The following is a 15,392-nucleotide window of genomic DNA, read 5'->3' as shown; positions in this document are numbered from 1 at the left end:
TACAGACCGAAACGCACTGAGGCCATTCCTTTATTTATTCAGGCTGACAGGCACTAAGGCCACGCCTTTATTTATTCAGACTGAAACACACTGAGGTCATGCCTTTATTTAATTAAGACCGACAGGCACTGTGGCCATGCCTTTATTTATATAGACCGAAACGTCCTGAGGCCACGCCTTTATTTAATTCAGACTGACAGGCACTGCGGCCACATCTTTATTTATTCAGACCGACAGGCACTGAGGCCACGTCTTTATTTATTCAGACTGAAGCACACTGAGGCCACGCCTTTATTTATTCAGGCTGACAGGCACTGAGGCCACGTCTTTATTTATTCAGACCAACAGGCACTGAGGCCACGCCATTATTTATTCAGACTGAAACACACTGAGGCCACGCCTTTATTTATTCAGGCTGACGGGCACTGAGGCCACGCCTTTATTTATTCAGGCTGAAACGCACTGAGGTCATGCCTTTATTTAATTAAGACCGACAGGCACTGAGGCCACGCCATTATTTATTCAGACTGAAACACACTGAGGCCACGCCTTTATTTATTCAGGCTGACGGGCACTGAGGCCACGCCTTTATTTATTCAGGCTGAAACGCACTGAGGTCATGCCTTTATTTAATTAAGACCGACAGGCACTGTGGCCACGTCTTTATTTATTCAGACTGAAACACACTGAGGCCATGCCTTTATTTATTCAGGCTGACAGGCACTGAGGCCACGTCTTGATTTATTCAGACCGACAGGCACTGAGGCCACGCCTTTATTTATTCAGACTGAAACACACTGAGGCCACGCCTTTATTTAATTCACGGTAATTGATCCACGGTAATTTTCAACATCATGAAACTTTCCGGGGATGGAAGCCACACCCTTCCGGTTGTCAAGGTAGCTCCCCAGCTCTCCCATACTCCGACAGAAGGCCCAAAATCATCTACCAACATCGACAGTGAAGTAATTTCAGCTATGTGAGACCAAGGCATAAAAATGTTATTGTTTTTAATGTTTCAAACCACAAAATTAAATTTCAGTTCCAAACCCCCAACTGCAGATGCTCTTCTGCAACCCCGATTCCAAAAAAGTTGGGACAAAATACAAATTGTAAATAAAAACGGAATGCAATGATGTGGAAGTTTCAAGATTCCATATTTTATTCAGAATAGAACATAGATGACATATCAAATGTTTAAACTGAGAAAATGTATCATTTAAAGAAAAAAATTAGATGATTTTAAATTTCATGACAACAACACATCTCAAAAAAGTTGGGACAAGGCCATGTTTCCCACTGTGAGACATCCCCTTTTCTCTTTACAACAGTCTGTAAACGTCTGGGGACTGAGGAGACAAGTTGCTCAAGTTTAGGGATAGGAATGTTAACCCATTCTTGTCTAATGTAGGATTCTAGTTGCTCAACTGTCTTAGGTCTTTTTTGTCGTATCTTCCGTTTTATGATGCGCCAAATGTTTTCTATGGGTGAAAGATCTGGACTGCAGGCTGGCCAGTTCAGTACCCGGACCCTTCTTCTACGCAACCATGATGCTGTAATTGAAGCAGTATGTGGTTTGGCATTGTCATGTTGGAAAATGCAAGGTCTTCCCTGAAAGAGACGTCGTCTGGATGGGAGCATATGTTGCTCTAGAACCTGGATGTGTCTTTCCAGATGTATAAGCTGCCCATGCCACACGCACTAATGCAACCCCATACCATCAGAGATGCAGGCTTCTGAACTGAGCGCTGAGAACAACTTGGGTCGTCCTTCTCCTCTTTAGTCCGAATGACACGGCGTCCCTGATTTCCATAAAGAACTTCAAATTTTGATTCGTCTGACCACAGAACAGTTTTCCACTTTGCCACAGTCCATTTTAAATGAGCCTTGGCCCAGAGAAGACGTCTGCGCTTCTGGATCATGTTTAGATACGGCTTCTTCTTTGAACTATAGAGTTCTAGCTGGCAACGGCAGATGGCACGGTGAATTGTGTTCACAGATAATGTTCTCTGGAAATATTCCTGAGCCCATTTTGTGATTTCCAATACAGAAGCATGCCTGTATGTGATGCAGTGCCGTCTAAGGGCCCGAAGATCACGGGCACCCAGTATGGTTTTCTGGCCTTGACCCTTACGCACAGAGATTCTTCCAGATTCTCTGAATCTTTTGATGATATTATGCACTGTAGATGATGATATGTTCAAACTCTTTGCAATTTTACACTGTCGAACTCCTTTCTGATATTGCTCCACTATTTGTCGGCGCAGAATTAGGGGGATTGGTGATCCTCTTCCCATCTTTACTTCTGAGAGCCACTGCCACTCCAAGATGCTCTTTTTATACCCAGTCATGTTAATGACCTATTGCCAATTGACCTAATGAGTTGCAGTTTGGTCCTCCAGCTGTTCCTTTTTTGTACCTTTAACTTTTCCAGCCTCTTATTGCCCCTGTCCCAACTTTTTTGAGATGTGTTGCTGTCATGAAATTTCAAATGAGCCAATATTTGGCATGAAATTTCAAAATGTCTCACTTTCGACATTTGATATGCTGTCTATGTTCTATTGTGAATACAATATCAGTTTTTGAGATTTGTAAATTATTGCATTCCGTTTTTATTTACAATTTGTACTTTGTCCCAACTTTTTTTTGGAATTGGGGTTGTACAAAATCTTTGACATTTTGCATTTAAAATGTGTATTTAAATCATAGCTTTGTTTTCCTTTTGTTGTATTTGAAATAAAATTCTAAAGGCAGGATTCTAACTCTAGAGAAATGATTTATTCACAAACCTCATTCTCGACCCCGTTCCTCAGATGAGAGTTAGCAAATAGAGTTCGCTAGTTTTTTGCTAAATTAGATGGTTTATTTATGTATGCTAATGAATCTCTGTGATCTGATTTATTATTTTATTAATAAACTAACTGAATTGATCAGTGTTATTGTTTTTAACTTGCCTGTTAGCTTTGAGTTGCATTCTCTAACACTGCTGTCGGCCCGTGATTTCTGTTGTCCTGGGAATGTATGGGCGTTTTATTTTAACAAATCCGGCGTGATGCTGTTATCTCTCTGTTTTTCCTTTTTTTTCCCTCACACACTTCTCAAACCTGTTTTCTCCTGTGTGTGTGTCCTGTGTGTTTTAGGGATATAAAATGGATGACCTGCTGAGCTCGTACGTGAAGATGTATCACCACGAGAGGACGCTGGTGAGACAAAGAAGCCGGAACTTGTTCAATTAACAAACACACACTCTCACAGAGTGTGGGAGTTAGCACTACATCTTATTTAATACATTCTATTTAAAATTATTCTTAAAGTTAAAAGTCCTGGACTGTTTATTAGAATTTGATGTGAATTTTGTGCCCAAATGAAGCTTTAAATATGATTTAATGGTTCCACTTCACTTGGTTTTGTTCATTATTAGTTCAAATTCAATTTGTCATCCAAGTTAAACCTTCCAGAAACATCCAAAGCACCTTCATGACTGCATCTGAGACTGAAATAAAGATCTGATTCTGACGACATCCTGTGTGTGACTGTTTTCAGTATAACGTGTGGATTGAGATGGTGTGAGGTGTGATATAATGTGCCGTTTCTTTACCCGAATAATGAGAATATTCTGATCCAGATTCCTCTCTCACATACGAATCGTCTGAGACATGACGCAATTCATAAACTGGGCTGTACTGAGACGTCAGGAGCATGACGTGGCAGGAAACAAGACGTAAAGCATCACTGATCGTGGAACTCATCTGGCATATGGTGTGAAGTTAGAGATGTTAAACTGGTGGCTATAAGCATCCATTAACTGTTCAGTATTTTTGCATCACAGCTCCATTAAACAGTGAAAGAAGCAGACTTCACATGTCTCAGCTAATCAGCTCCATTTATACAGCGTTACATTCCTGCAAAAAGGACAATCAGCTCAGAGTTTCATTTAGAGACGAGTGCTTTCATAAACCTGATCTACAATACAGTGCCTCTAATACAGTACACATTTATTATAAACTACTAAAGAAATTCATTATTCAGTTCAGTTACTCCTGGCTTTTATAAATCAGATGGGTGGATGGATGAATATTTGGATGGATGGATGGATGAATGAATATTTGGATGGCTGGATGAATATTTCAATGGATGGATTAATATTTAGATGGATGGATGGATGATTATTTAGAAGAATGGATGAATATTTGGTTGGATGGATGGATGGATGGATGGATGGATGGATGGATGGATGTCCTGGAGTGATGTTCCACAGATGAAGCTGCCGTTCACTCTGACACTGAGGCTGCTGCTGGAACAGGAGGTTGGTGTTTGTGTTTAAGGCGTCGCCTCCACGTGGGCTTTATTTTAGTAAAACACATTCCTGTGGCAGTGAAATCATCTGTATTCTCTCTCTCTCACTTGTTCTCTCTCACACACACACTTGTGTTTGAGTGGCATTTCTGCTCCAACACTGACAATGGCGCCCCTGTTCATTCCACACTGCTCTGTGTGTGTGTGTGTGTGTGTGTGTGTGTGTGTGTGTGTGTATGAGAGAGAGAGAGAGAGAGAGAAATGAGGCCCTGTGGGTGTGTTAAAACAGTATGTGTTTAATCCAGAGTATGTGTTTACTGCACAGAGTGTCTGTGGTTTTATCTCATCTCATTATCTGTAGCCGCTTTATCCTGTTCTACAGGGTCGCAGGCGAGCTGGATCCTATCCCAGCTGACTACGGGCGAAAGGCGGGGTACACCCTGGACAAGTCGCCAGGTCATCGCAGGGCTGACACATAGACACAGACAACCATTCACACTCACATTCACACCTACGCTCAATTTAGAGTCACCAGTTAACCTAACCTGCATGTCTTTGGACCGTGGGGGAAACCGGAGCACCCGGAGGAAACCCACGCGGACACGGGGAGAACATGCAAACTCCGCACAGAAAGGCCCTCGCCGGCCCCGGGGCTCGAACCCGGACCTTCTTGCTGTGAGGAGACAGCGCTAACCGTCTGTGGTTTTATATTGTACAATAAAAGACTGGATTTTTTTGTCTTTAATTAGGTGTGTGTGTGTGTGTGTGTGTGTGTGTCCTCTGTCTTATCTTGATATTCTGCACATGAGAATTCAGAATGGATTATTCCACAAAAAGTCCTCACGGCATCCAGCTTTCTATGCTTCTCTTTGTCATCTATCTGTCTATTTTTCCAGCTAAATGTCTGTTTATTTGCCTGTCTGTCTGTCTGTCTGTCTGTCTGCCAATGTTTATCTATCAGTCTGTCTTTCTGCACACCAGTCTGAGCATCTGTTTATCACAAATCAATACTGAGCAGCCAGGAGCAAAAAAGCAATTGATCTCCAGAGAGAGAGAGAGAAAACAGAAGGAAACACTGCAATAGGGAAACAGACAGATAGAAAGACAGACAGGCAGAGAGAGAGAGAGAGAGATTAATGGAAAGACAGAAAGTGACAGACAGACAGCAGGTGGGATGAGTGTGCAATAGAGAAATAAAGACAAATACAGTATAAAGAGACAAAGAGAAAGAGTGAGAGAGACAGAGAAAGAACAGATAGAAAGGGAGAGGTGGAGAGACAGAGAACAACAGACAAACAAGGAGAAAGATAGCGATGGATGGAAAGAGTTGGAGTGAAGGAAACAAGCAGAAAGAGAGAGAGAGAGAGATGATAAATACAAAAAGTGTGTGTGTGTGTGTGTGTGTGTGTGTGTGTGTGTGTGTGTGTGTGTGTGTGTGTGTGTGAGAGATAGAGAGAGAGAGAAGATGTAACGAGGTTCATGATGTTTTTCTACATTTTGGGTTTAATGTGGAATTAAAGGTGGATTTGTGAGAGCTGAACTGAACACAGCACCGTTTCACCTGTGTGATTTTACTTTTACTTCTGCTCCTGTATGAACATGAACACTGTGCTAACGAGGTAATGATGTTTCTAAAGAGACTCATTATCATCTCCTCAGAACCCGACACACTCTCGTTACTCAGCTTCCAGGTTGGTTTTGTATTGTATGCAGGTCATAAGTGTGAGATCTTCCTGTTCCACTCCAGTGGAATTCAGCTCTTATGTAACTCTGGGCTTCAGTGTGTAACTTTATTAACCTGGATTTGGCACTGAGTTGCTGCTGGTGACCTGCTGAAGTGTAAAACCTGTGCAGAATCATCACCATAGTGTACGGCAGGGTCACGAACTTCACCTTCTGCATGGCTTCCAGTCACTTTGATCATCGTTCTGTTGCTGAAGTGTGAAAGGGTCTGTTTAAATTTTTTTTTTTTAAATGAGGACAAATGTCTTTCATTCTTATTTTCTGACTCATCATATAAGTGTAAATGTACACACTGCAAACAATGATGCAACTTCACACAGCGGCTGAAAGTGAAAATTTTCTTGAAGGAAATACGCAGAGCCTTTATTTTTAAATACATTTCTGAGTGGATAGTATCTCCATCCTTGACTCTTGTATGCTGCATAAATGGGAATTAAAATATATATATATTTTTTTGAGAGTTAAAATCAACCGCAAATTTGGCATTGGAGCTGCCCCGCTGAGCCAGCCAGCCCTGAGCGCGGGACGTCACAGCAGGAACTGGTTTTAAGGCCGAGGCCTTTTACAGCTATAGACCAAAGTCATATAAATAAAAATTTATGGTGAAAGTAAGAAACACCGTTACCGACTTGCTCAACTAAGACTGATTTGACTTCACTGATTGTGGGTTGACTCTCATTAAAACAGGATAGGTGTTAAAACTTATGCAACATACAGGTACATGCATGCATTTTCACTGATGAAACGTAAAAGGCTCATTAAATAATCAGATGAACTGAGACAATTACATTCTGAAGCAAATTAAATAATCTTATACCGCTAACTTAAACACACAATACAAGTTACATGGATTAATCTAAATGCAGGGAAACAATGTGTTGTTTTATCCAAATGAGAGTCGGAGCATAACCCGTCTGTGTTCTCGCTTCTTGAAGGCCGATTGTTTTTGAAACAATCTGACTTTCAGTTGTTTGTTCCGTTCTCCGCTCATTCACTTCTTCCCCGTAAGGGCGAGATGGCAGCAATATCCAGTTTAGAAATAAGACGGCTGCTCCACTCTTTCACTTTTCTTCATTCTGTATACTCCGCCATTACTGCTCGGCTCAGGCAATTGCTAAAACCCAGGATGGAACGGGACGTCACCGGTTTTAGCAACAACTGCAGGGAGGTCACTGCCCAAGTGATATGTCACGTCCCGTTCCGTCCTGGGTTTTAGCAACAACCCTCAACTCACTCCGGGAGGACTGGTGCAACTGAACTTACTTTCCTTTTAAAAAAATTAATAAAATAAATAAATACTTTCCTTTTCTTGTAGTTTTCTTTTCCTTTAATTGTGTGTACTGCACCCTCTTTCAATACGGGCTTATAGCCAACGCTCCTCAGCAGATCAGAAGTTTCGTACAAGTCTTCAGTAAAACGTGCAGAGCAGAGGAGAGACCACTTCGTAGGCGCCCAATGTGCCCGTGAACTTCTCGCAGAATGCATCCAAATCTTTGCAGTTTGAACATTCTCGGGCCGTGAATGCAACGTAAATCCACCTTCTGTCATGTTGCTGCACCAGCCAGCAACACATCTACATGGCATGGCGATAAATTAGCTCAAAATGGAGGATCGGAGTTGCAGTCAGCTTAGACCCCGAAGCCGCCGCCAGGCGCCGCTAAAACCGCCATTTAGAATTTGAGCCGCCGCCAGCCAATAATTTTGTAAGCCAATTTGAGCCGCTATCTAATAAAATTTGGCTGAGCCACTAAGAATTGTGTACATCAAATAATGGGTTTATCCACATCATGAGCTACAAGAAAAGCAGTGATGGGAATAACGGCGTTAGAAATAAACGGCGTTACTAACGGCGTTACTTTTTTTAGTAACGAGTAATCTAACTAATTACTTTTTACATCGTTATAACGCCGTTCCCGTTACTTACAATAAAATACTATGCGTTACTTTATTAAAGCTGTTCTCATCTGGCACGCTGCTCGTTCAGCCTTTCTTTACTCTGCTTTCGTGTGGGGCGGGGAGACGCGAGACAACGGCACAGTAAGCCAATCAGAGTAGATTTGGACAACATACGTAGGTAGGCCACGCCTACTGCACTACTGCGCGCTCTTTCAATCGGAAGACCCAGCGATGGTGAGCGGTCAGCCCAGCACTGCGCTTTCACACTGGAAATACAGCCAGTACTTTTCATTACTTGAAATAAAAGGCAAGAGTGTTTACGTGCAATGCACATTGTGTCGAGGAACAAAGCGTTTGTCCTCGTCAGTGGCCAGTAATTAGTAACAATTTTAATAACTACAAAAATATATTAAATTTGATAGATGTCTTATCTCACATTGTCCCACAAAAATATTAATATAGTGTAGATAACGTTACTAATTGGTTCTGTTAAGTGTCCATTTCAGTCATTAAACACATTTAACATTCACTTTTATTATGATTACACTAATTGAATTTGATTTTTTTTTGAGGGGGAACAAAATGTAACGAATAATTACTTTCCCTGGTAATTAGTTACTTTTATGACAAAGTAACTCCGTTACTAACTCAGTTACTTTTTGAGAAAAGTAACTAGTAACTATAACTAATTACTTTTTGAAAGTAACGTGCCCAACACTGAAGAAAAGTGACACAAACATGATCAACTGTACACACTAGTAGTAACACAATAGAGACGTATAGGCATACACTGTAGAGATTTAGAACTGATATCACAGCACAGAGAGCCACCACAAGCTTGCCGTTGTGACTACCTGTCTGGCTTCCCGCCCCTCACACCGTTACCACGATACACTGGGGAACCCGGGAACCCACCCAGAGCATCAATCGACTCCAATATCGACGAGATGGCTGCATTCTTTGCCGCTGCTGAGGGAAAGTGTAAAGGTGTTTTGTTTGTTTGTTTGTTTGTTTGTTTCACATACTTCGAGATTGATAAAAAAAAAAAGTACTCCACCACTCTACTTTCATCATAGTAAGATAGCTGCCAGTCCTTCACTGGTCATTGCTAGTGAGAGTAGATAGCTAGATGCCTTCCTCGAACAATCCAGATTAGCTTATTATTAGCATTGAACTACAATCTTGCTAGATTTATATTTACAATGAAGTAAGAGACCAGGGGACCTGTGGTAATTTGCTATTTATTCCCCCCATTTGTTTGATCCGTTCGCCCGGATATATGCCACACAGTGACGTCCAGTATCAGCCATTTATAGCCATAAACATTTTGGTGGCTGCAGCAGCCATTAAGGTTTTGGCTGAGTCAGCTAGCCAGCCAATAATTTCATCAGCCAGCCATTATCCTGAAAACAAACGGCTTCGGGGTCTAAGTCAGCTCTGTGTTTTAGTCTAGCGGAAATGGCGATGAGACCGACAGACTTCCTGTTGTGACGTTACGGATGTCAAGGTCATTCACTCAGACGGCTACTTATATAAATCACTTTAATCATAAAAATTACTATATTAGATTTATTGTTAATGTTTAAAACTATTCCTGTGCCATTCTTGAGGTCTCAAGGCATTCATAAACGAAAGTGAGGCCATGGCTCTGCGTATCTGCTTTAAAGACAAAAAATAACTTCATTAAAATTTCATGTGAGAAGTCGTTTTTGTTTTTTTTCCCCCCTGATTTCTGAAATTGTATGGAATGTAAAAATGTACACAAATGAAATGATGCTTCAGGGCTTTTTAAAGTGTTTTTAAATTGAAAAAAATTGGAAAATAAAGAAATAACTTTTGTTATACATTTAATTTAAAAAAGCTAGCAATATTATAAATATCATGTGTGAATGAAACAGATAGAAAGAGAGAGAAGCAGAAAGCTATGTCCGGCACCCTGGCTCCCGGTATACACCTGATTAAAGCTGCTGGTGCCCCTAAAGGCTGAGCTAATTTCACGTGCCGTATGATAGAGTCCCCTATAACCAGAGCTCTTTCAGGTTTCTCAGCGGGTGCATCACTAAGGAGAGCAAACCTGTTCAACACGTGACGCGGAGAGGAGTGGTGCTCCCGTGGGCGAGCCTCAGCGGTAGCTTTGGCTCTACACTTATGCCGCCGAGCCGTCACCCATTCGCCCTGCTGTAAGGGCTCTAATGCCGGAGTTGGGGGATTACTAACTCCACCGAGGGCATCCAGACTTTCCCCTATAGAAACTACACTTTAGTGCTACAGTGCACTGCTGTGTTACTCTCGACCATTAAGGAGACAGCAGACTACAGTGGAGTTTAACACAGTGTGGTGTAGTATGGAGACGAGTTACTTAGATCTCAGCTCTGGAGAGTGACAGGAGGAAACTAAATGCACTGCTGTGTTTGTCTCGACCTTCTTAACGCATGATGTGAATTTGGTGAAAATCAAAATATGTTAATTTTTCTGCCCAAAAACACAAATTAACCATTTTTTGGGTGAAAAATGTGACGTTGTCAGATCTTCACCAAATTCTCCCTGTACATTACAGTGGTCAAGTCAAACATGAGAGTGCGATTAGTTTTGTCCTGTCTCTCTCCAAAGCTCAGATATAATGTAGTGTATTATAGTACAGTACAGTTCGTCTTCTTTTGGCTGCTCCTGATTAGGGGTCGCCACAGCGGATCTTTCGTCTCCATTGCTCCCTGTCTTCAGCATCCTTCTCTACCACACCTGCCACTTTCATGTCCTCTCTCACCACATCCATGTATCTCCTCTTTGGCCTTCCTCGTTTTCATTTGCCTGGCAGCTCCATCCTTCCCACATGCTCTGCATCTCTTCTCAGGATGTGCCCATACCATCTCAGTCTCATCTCTCTTAGCTTCATTCCCAAGCTCTCCACATGTGCTGTCCCTCTGATGTGCTCGTTTCTTTCCTGTACAGTACAGTACAGTATGGAAATAAGAGACAGATCTCAGATTTTGGACACAATAAAATGAAACTTCAGTACACTCCTGTGTTCATCTTGACCTTCTTATCACACTGGAGCTGTATAGTGAAAATCAAAGAATGTCAAATTTTTTGACCCCCCCCCCCCAAAAAAAGCCTAAACACTTACTATTTTTTTTGCTGAAAAATTAATCATTCTCAGATCCTCACTCAATTTTTCTGCACATTTAGGTGGTCAAGCCTAATACAGGAGGGCATGTGGTTTCATCCAATCACACTCCAAACCTGAGATATAATATAATATACAGACATGAGTGTTTTACTGGGAAATACACCACTCATTTTTCATACAAGCTCCATCCGGGACATGGAGAACCAAAACCGGGACATAAATCTCTATCTGTCACTCGTGAGGAAATCGATGAATTATTTTGATAAATTTGGGGACTTTTTGTTTGTGAATGTGTCGGTATAACAAAAAGAAAATCACACGTTGGCTTGAAGATATGAAGTTTATCTTCTCGTGTTGAAAAACACATTTTTCATACGAAACACATCACGGATCTGAGTGACATATTTAAACAATGTTGTCTGGCTTTTTTTTCGTGGTCTATCAGATATATTCCATTCAGCGAGCATGATACTGAACGAGTCGAAGATGAGTAGCTGAATGGAATATATCTGATAGACCACAAAAAAAGCCAGACAATATTATTATTATACATGCATATTCCTTTCGGGTGTTCAATGCGTCTTTCAAAATTCTCTCAAAATCCGTATTTAACGAAGCAAACCTGGCAGCCACGTTCGTTTACAAATTGTCCCAGTTGCTCGCTAGCGCAGAAGTTTTACATCTCTGACGTGACATGTTGTATTGACAACCGTGCAATATCGTAAACCATATTCAACACTCATTCTCCATTGGGTAGAGTGATGTAATACATGTAGGATAAGCGATATGCTAACAATATTGCATGCTATCAAACCAAATGAATGAAACCTGTGAGAAGGGAATAGAACACGTGTTTTTATTCCATCAAAAAAAGTGTCCTGTATGGATAATATCTCATCTCATCTCATTATCTCTAGCCGCTTTATCCTTCTACAGGGTCGCAGGCAAGCTGGAGCCTATCCCAGCTGACTATGGGCGAAAGGCGGGGTACACCCTGGACAAGTCGCCAGGTCATCACAGGGCTGACACATAGACACAGACAACCATTCACACCTACGGTCAATTTAGAGTCACCAGTTAACCTAACCTGCATGTCTTTGGACTGTGGGGGAAACCGGAGCACCCGGAGGAAACCCACACGGACACGGGGAGAACATGCAAACTCCGCACAGAAAGGCCCTCGCCGGCCCCGGGGCTCGAACCCAGGACCTTCTTGCTGTGAGGCGACAGCGCTAACCACTACACCACCGTGCCGCCTGTATGGATAATAATTCCTGATATTTCACGCCGATGAGGTCACTCCCAGTGTTTTCCCACTGAGTAGACGTGCATTGAACTTGCTTTTTTTTTTGTAAATAAGTCTATTTATTTTTTTCGCAGTCCGGTTTCCATCAAATCCTGTGCTCTGACTGGCTGGCGAGCGGGGCCGTATCCTACAGTAAGGACCCCAGTTACGGACCCCGGTTACGGACCTCTGGCGACTCGCTCGTAGCAATTTTTGTCAACATTTATTTTCGCATTTCTCAGGAGAATAGCATTAATTTTACAGCATGGATCGCGATAACAACAGTCTTCACAGTGAAAGCGAGTTTTACTACCCTGAGGAAGAAGCAATAAAAGAAAACATTTCAGGAAAAAGCTAAACTGGGTAACTGGGTTGGTAAACTGGATTGGTAAACTGGGTAACTGGGTTGGTAAACTGGGATGTATGGACGCTGTCAGTCCCCACTCGCTTGCTCACTCGAGTTTGTTGATGGTGTAGTGGCTGCTGCTTTATGTCCCAGGTCTCCCTCATGCCTGTATTACCTTCTGGCTCTCCCCTTTTAGTTATGCTGTCATAGTTAGTTGCCGGAGTCCCTGCTTGTACTCAGTGCAATATGTATACTGTTCCTACTTATTCAGGTGACATTGGGCATACCTAACAACCTGCATTCCCCCCCCCCCCAAATTTGTCCCTCTGAGTTACATGGAGTCAACAGGAAATCTTTTGGTGGAGAGGGTGGAGACCTCGACTGGCTATCGTAGCCTGCAGGGAATCGGCCGTCAGACATTCTGTCGCATGTCCCAGACCCGGTGAAATGTAACTGAATTGTCTTGGCCAGCCCTAAGGGTCCCATCTGCATCTCATCATTGCTGAGGAGTGTGCTCCCATCACCCAATCAAGCATCCAGCCAGAGCAGGTCATGATATATTTTACCATATTAACATGCCATTGTTGTGTATTATGCCTGATGTCAAGACTCTTGTCTCTGTGAGCCTACCACACAGATTTAATACTTGTGTCATTTTTAGGGCATACCTAACAACCTGTGTTTTCTCCCCCCCCCCCCCCCATCTGTCCCTCTGAGTTACATGTTGGTCCTGGGGTCGAGATGCTGGCCTCTTCTGCCCCCCAGACCTGCCTGATCCATCCTGGTGCCCTGTGTCTGGTCGGAGTTTTATCGCATCGCTCCTGTGGAGGACGGCCCCATGAGGACAGTTGAGGGTTATACCTGGAGGATGCTCTGGACTCTTACAGTAATGCTTTTATGGCTGAGGACTACAGTTGACTTGCTAACTTTAGGACTGCAGTTATCATGAACAGTTTTGCACTCAAGTTTCCATCAATGAAGAGTTTATAACATCAACGAAACTGACTTCATGTTAAAACTGTTAATGTTATAGTCAGGCTGTCTGTTATTGCCCAAATGAGGATGGGTTCCCTTTTGAGTCTGGTTCCTCTCGAGGTTTCTTCCTCATGTCGTCTGAGGGAGTTTTTCTTTGCCACCGTCGCCATAGGCTTGCTCATTGGGGATAGATTAGGGATAAAATTAGCTCATGTTTTAAGTCGTTCAAATTCTGTAAAGCTGCTTTGCGACAATGTTTATTGTTAAAAGCTCTATACAAATAAACCTGACTTGACTTGACTTGACTTAAAAACCTGTAACTTGCTAACGCTGAGCAAAAACATGGCTGAATCCTGAATGACTCAATTTTGTATAAATAGGGGACTACATAGGCGGCAAAATGTAGTTTTTTTCCTGTCATGGAAGTGCACTTGTATACTGAGGAGGAAGCAATTTTCATTACATCCGTGAATGAGGATTCAAAATGGCGGCTCGGCTCGGTTTTCCCTTTCAGGTGCTCTCATTTTCTGTTAGAATTTGGTAAAGAAAAAAATAAATATAAAGCATCTAGAGATAATGAGATGAGATGAGATATTATTTACCAGCTTAAGGTCGGTCCGTATGGTGAAATACCGTAACCTCGGCCTTGAATACTGACCTCGGCACAGAGGGCCTTGCTCAGTACTTTCAAGATCTCAGTCAGGGTATTTCACGATACAGACCTCCCAGCTGGTCAATAACATATATATATATATATATATTATGTAAGGACATTACACGGCGGCACAAAGATATGAAATTTATCTTCTCATGTTGAAAATATTTTCACCAGTTCACTTGTGATATATACATTCACCACTCAAAGATAAACTTCATATCTTCATGCAACCGTGTAATATCTTCTATACACACACACACACACACGCACATACTGTGTATATATATATATATATATATATATATATATATATATATATATATATATATAAAGAATTATTACATGAAATTGAGTTGTACATGAGCAGATAGCCGACGAGGCGCATAGCACTGACTTGGCTATAAGCCACATATGACGAGATTGAGTGGAATAACTCTTTTATTCTATGTACATTCACTGGATTTTGAGAAACAGAGCATTTTATTTTTATTTTTTCTGCAAATTCAATAAAAACTTTATATAAAATGTCCAACAAAATAATTTCCACTTAAATCAGTGAAATGGCATTTTATTCCATTTTTTATTTTTTGTATTTTGGGGGTTTAGTTTTCGAGTAGAGCTTTTATTTCATTGGTTGGTTCTGGAACACACGCCACCATTTTGTTTTTCTCTACTCATGGTATATGAGCTGATAGTCTAGTAGCAGAATAGCCAATCAGAGCACACGATTGATCATATCCAGTGAATGTGGATAGAATAAATTTCAATAAAGTATAGTATGGAAATGAGAAGCTCAGGTCACAGCTCTGAAGGATGAACAGAGATAAAGGACACTACGATGTTCATCTTGAGCTTCCTAACACACTGTGTGGATTTAGTTAAATTTGAAGATTTTTTAATTTTTTCTGCCCAGATTTGACTCTCAAATCTTCACCAAATTCACCCCATACAGTGGTGCTTGAAAGTTTGTGAACCCTTTAGAATTTTCTACATTTCTGCATAAATATGATCTAAAACTTGGGTGGCCAACCCGCGGCTCGCGAGCCGCATGCGGCTCTTTGCCCGG

At 41.7% G+C, this 15,392-nt stretch overlaps 1 protein-coding gene across 1 annotated transcript in view; it reads left to right on the top strand.

The window, feature by feature from the left end:
* myo7bb (myosin VIIBb) overlaps window positions 1-3,279 on the top strand; it is an 88,360-nt gene extending 85,081 nt beyond the window's left edge. The window contains exon 47 of the mRNA XM_060898234.1: window positions 3,141-3,279. Coding sequence (XP_060754217.1) covers window positions 3,141-3,236 — 96 coding nt within the window. The 3' untranslated portion in view covers window positions 3,237-3,279. The remainder of the gene's footprint in view (window positions 1-3,140) is intronic.
* Window positions 3,280-15,392: the final 12,113 nt, after the last annotated feature.

Source organism: Neoarius graeffei, chromosome 17, assembly GCF_027579695.1.
Source record: "Neoarius graeffei isolate fNeoGra1 chromosome 17, fNeoGra1.pri, whole genome shotgun sequence".
In the NCBI taxonomy this organism is placed as follows: Eukaryota; Metazoa; Chordata; class Actinopteri; order Siluriformes; family Ariidae; genus Neoarius; species Neoarius graeffei.
This window is presented reverse-complemented; position numbering and strand designations above follow the sequence as displayed.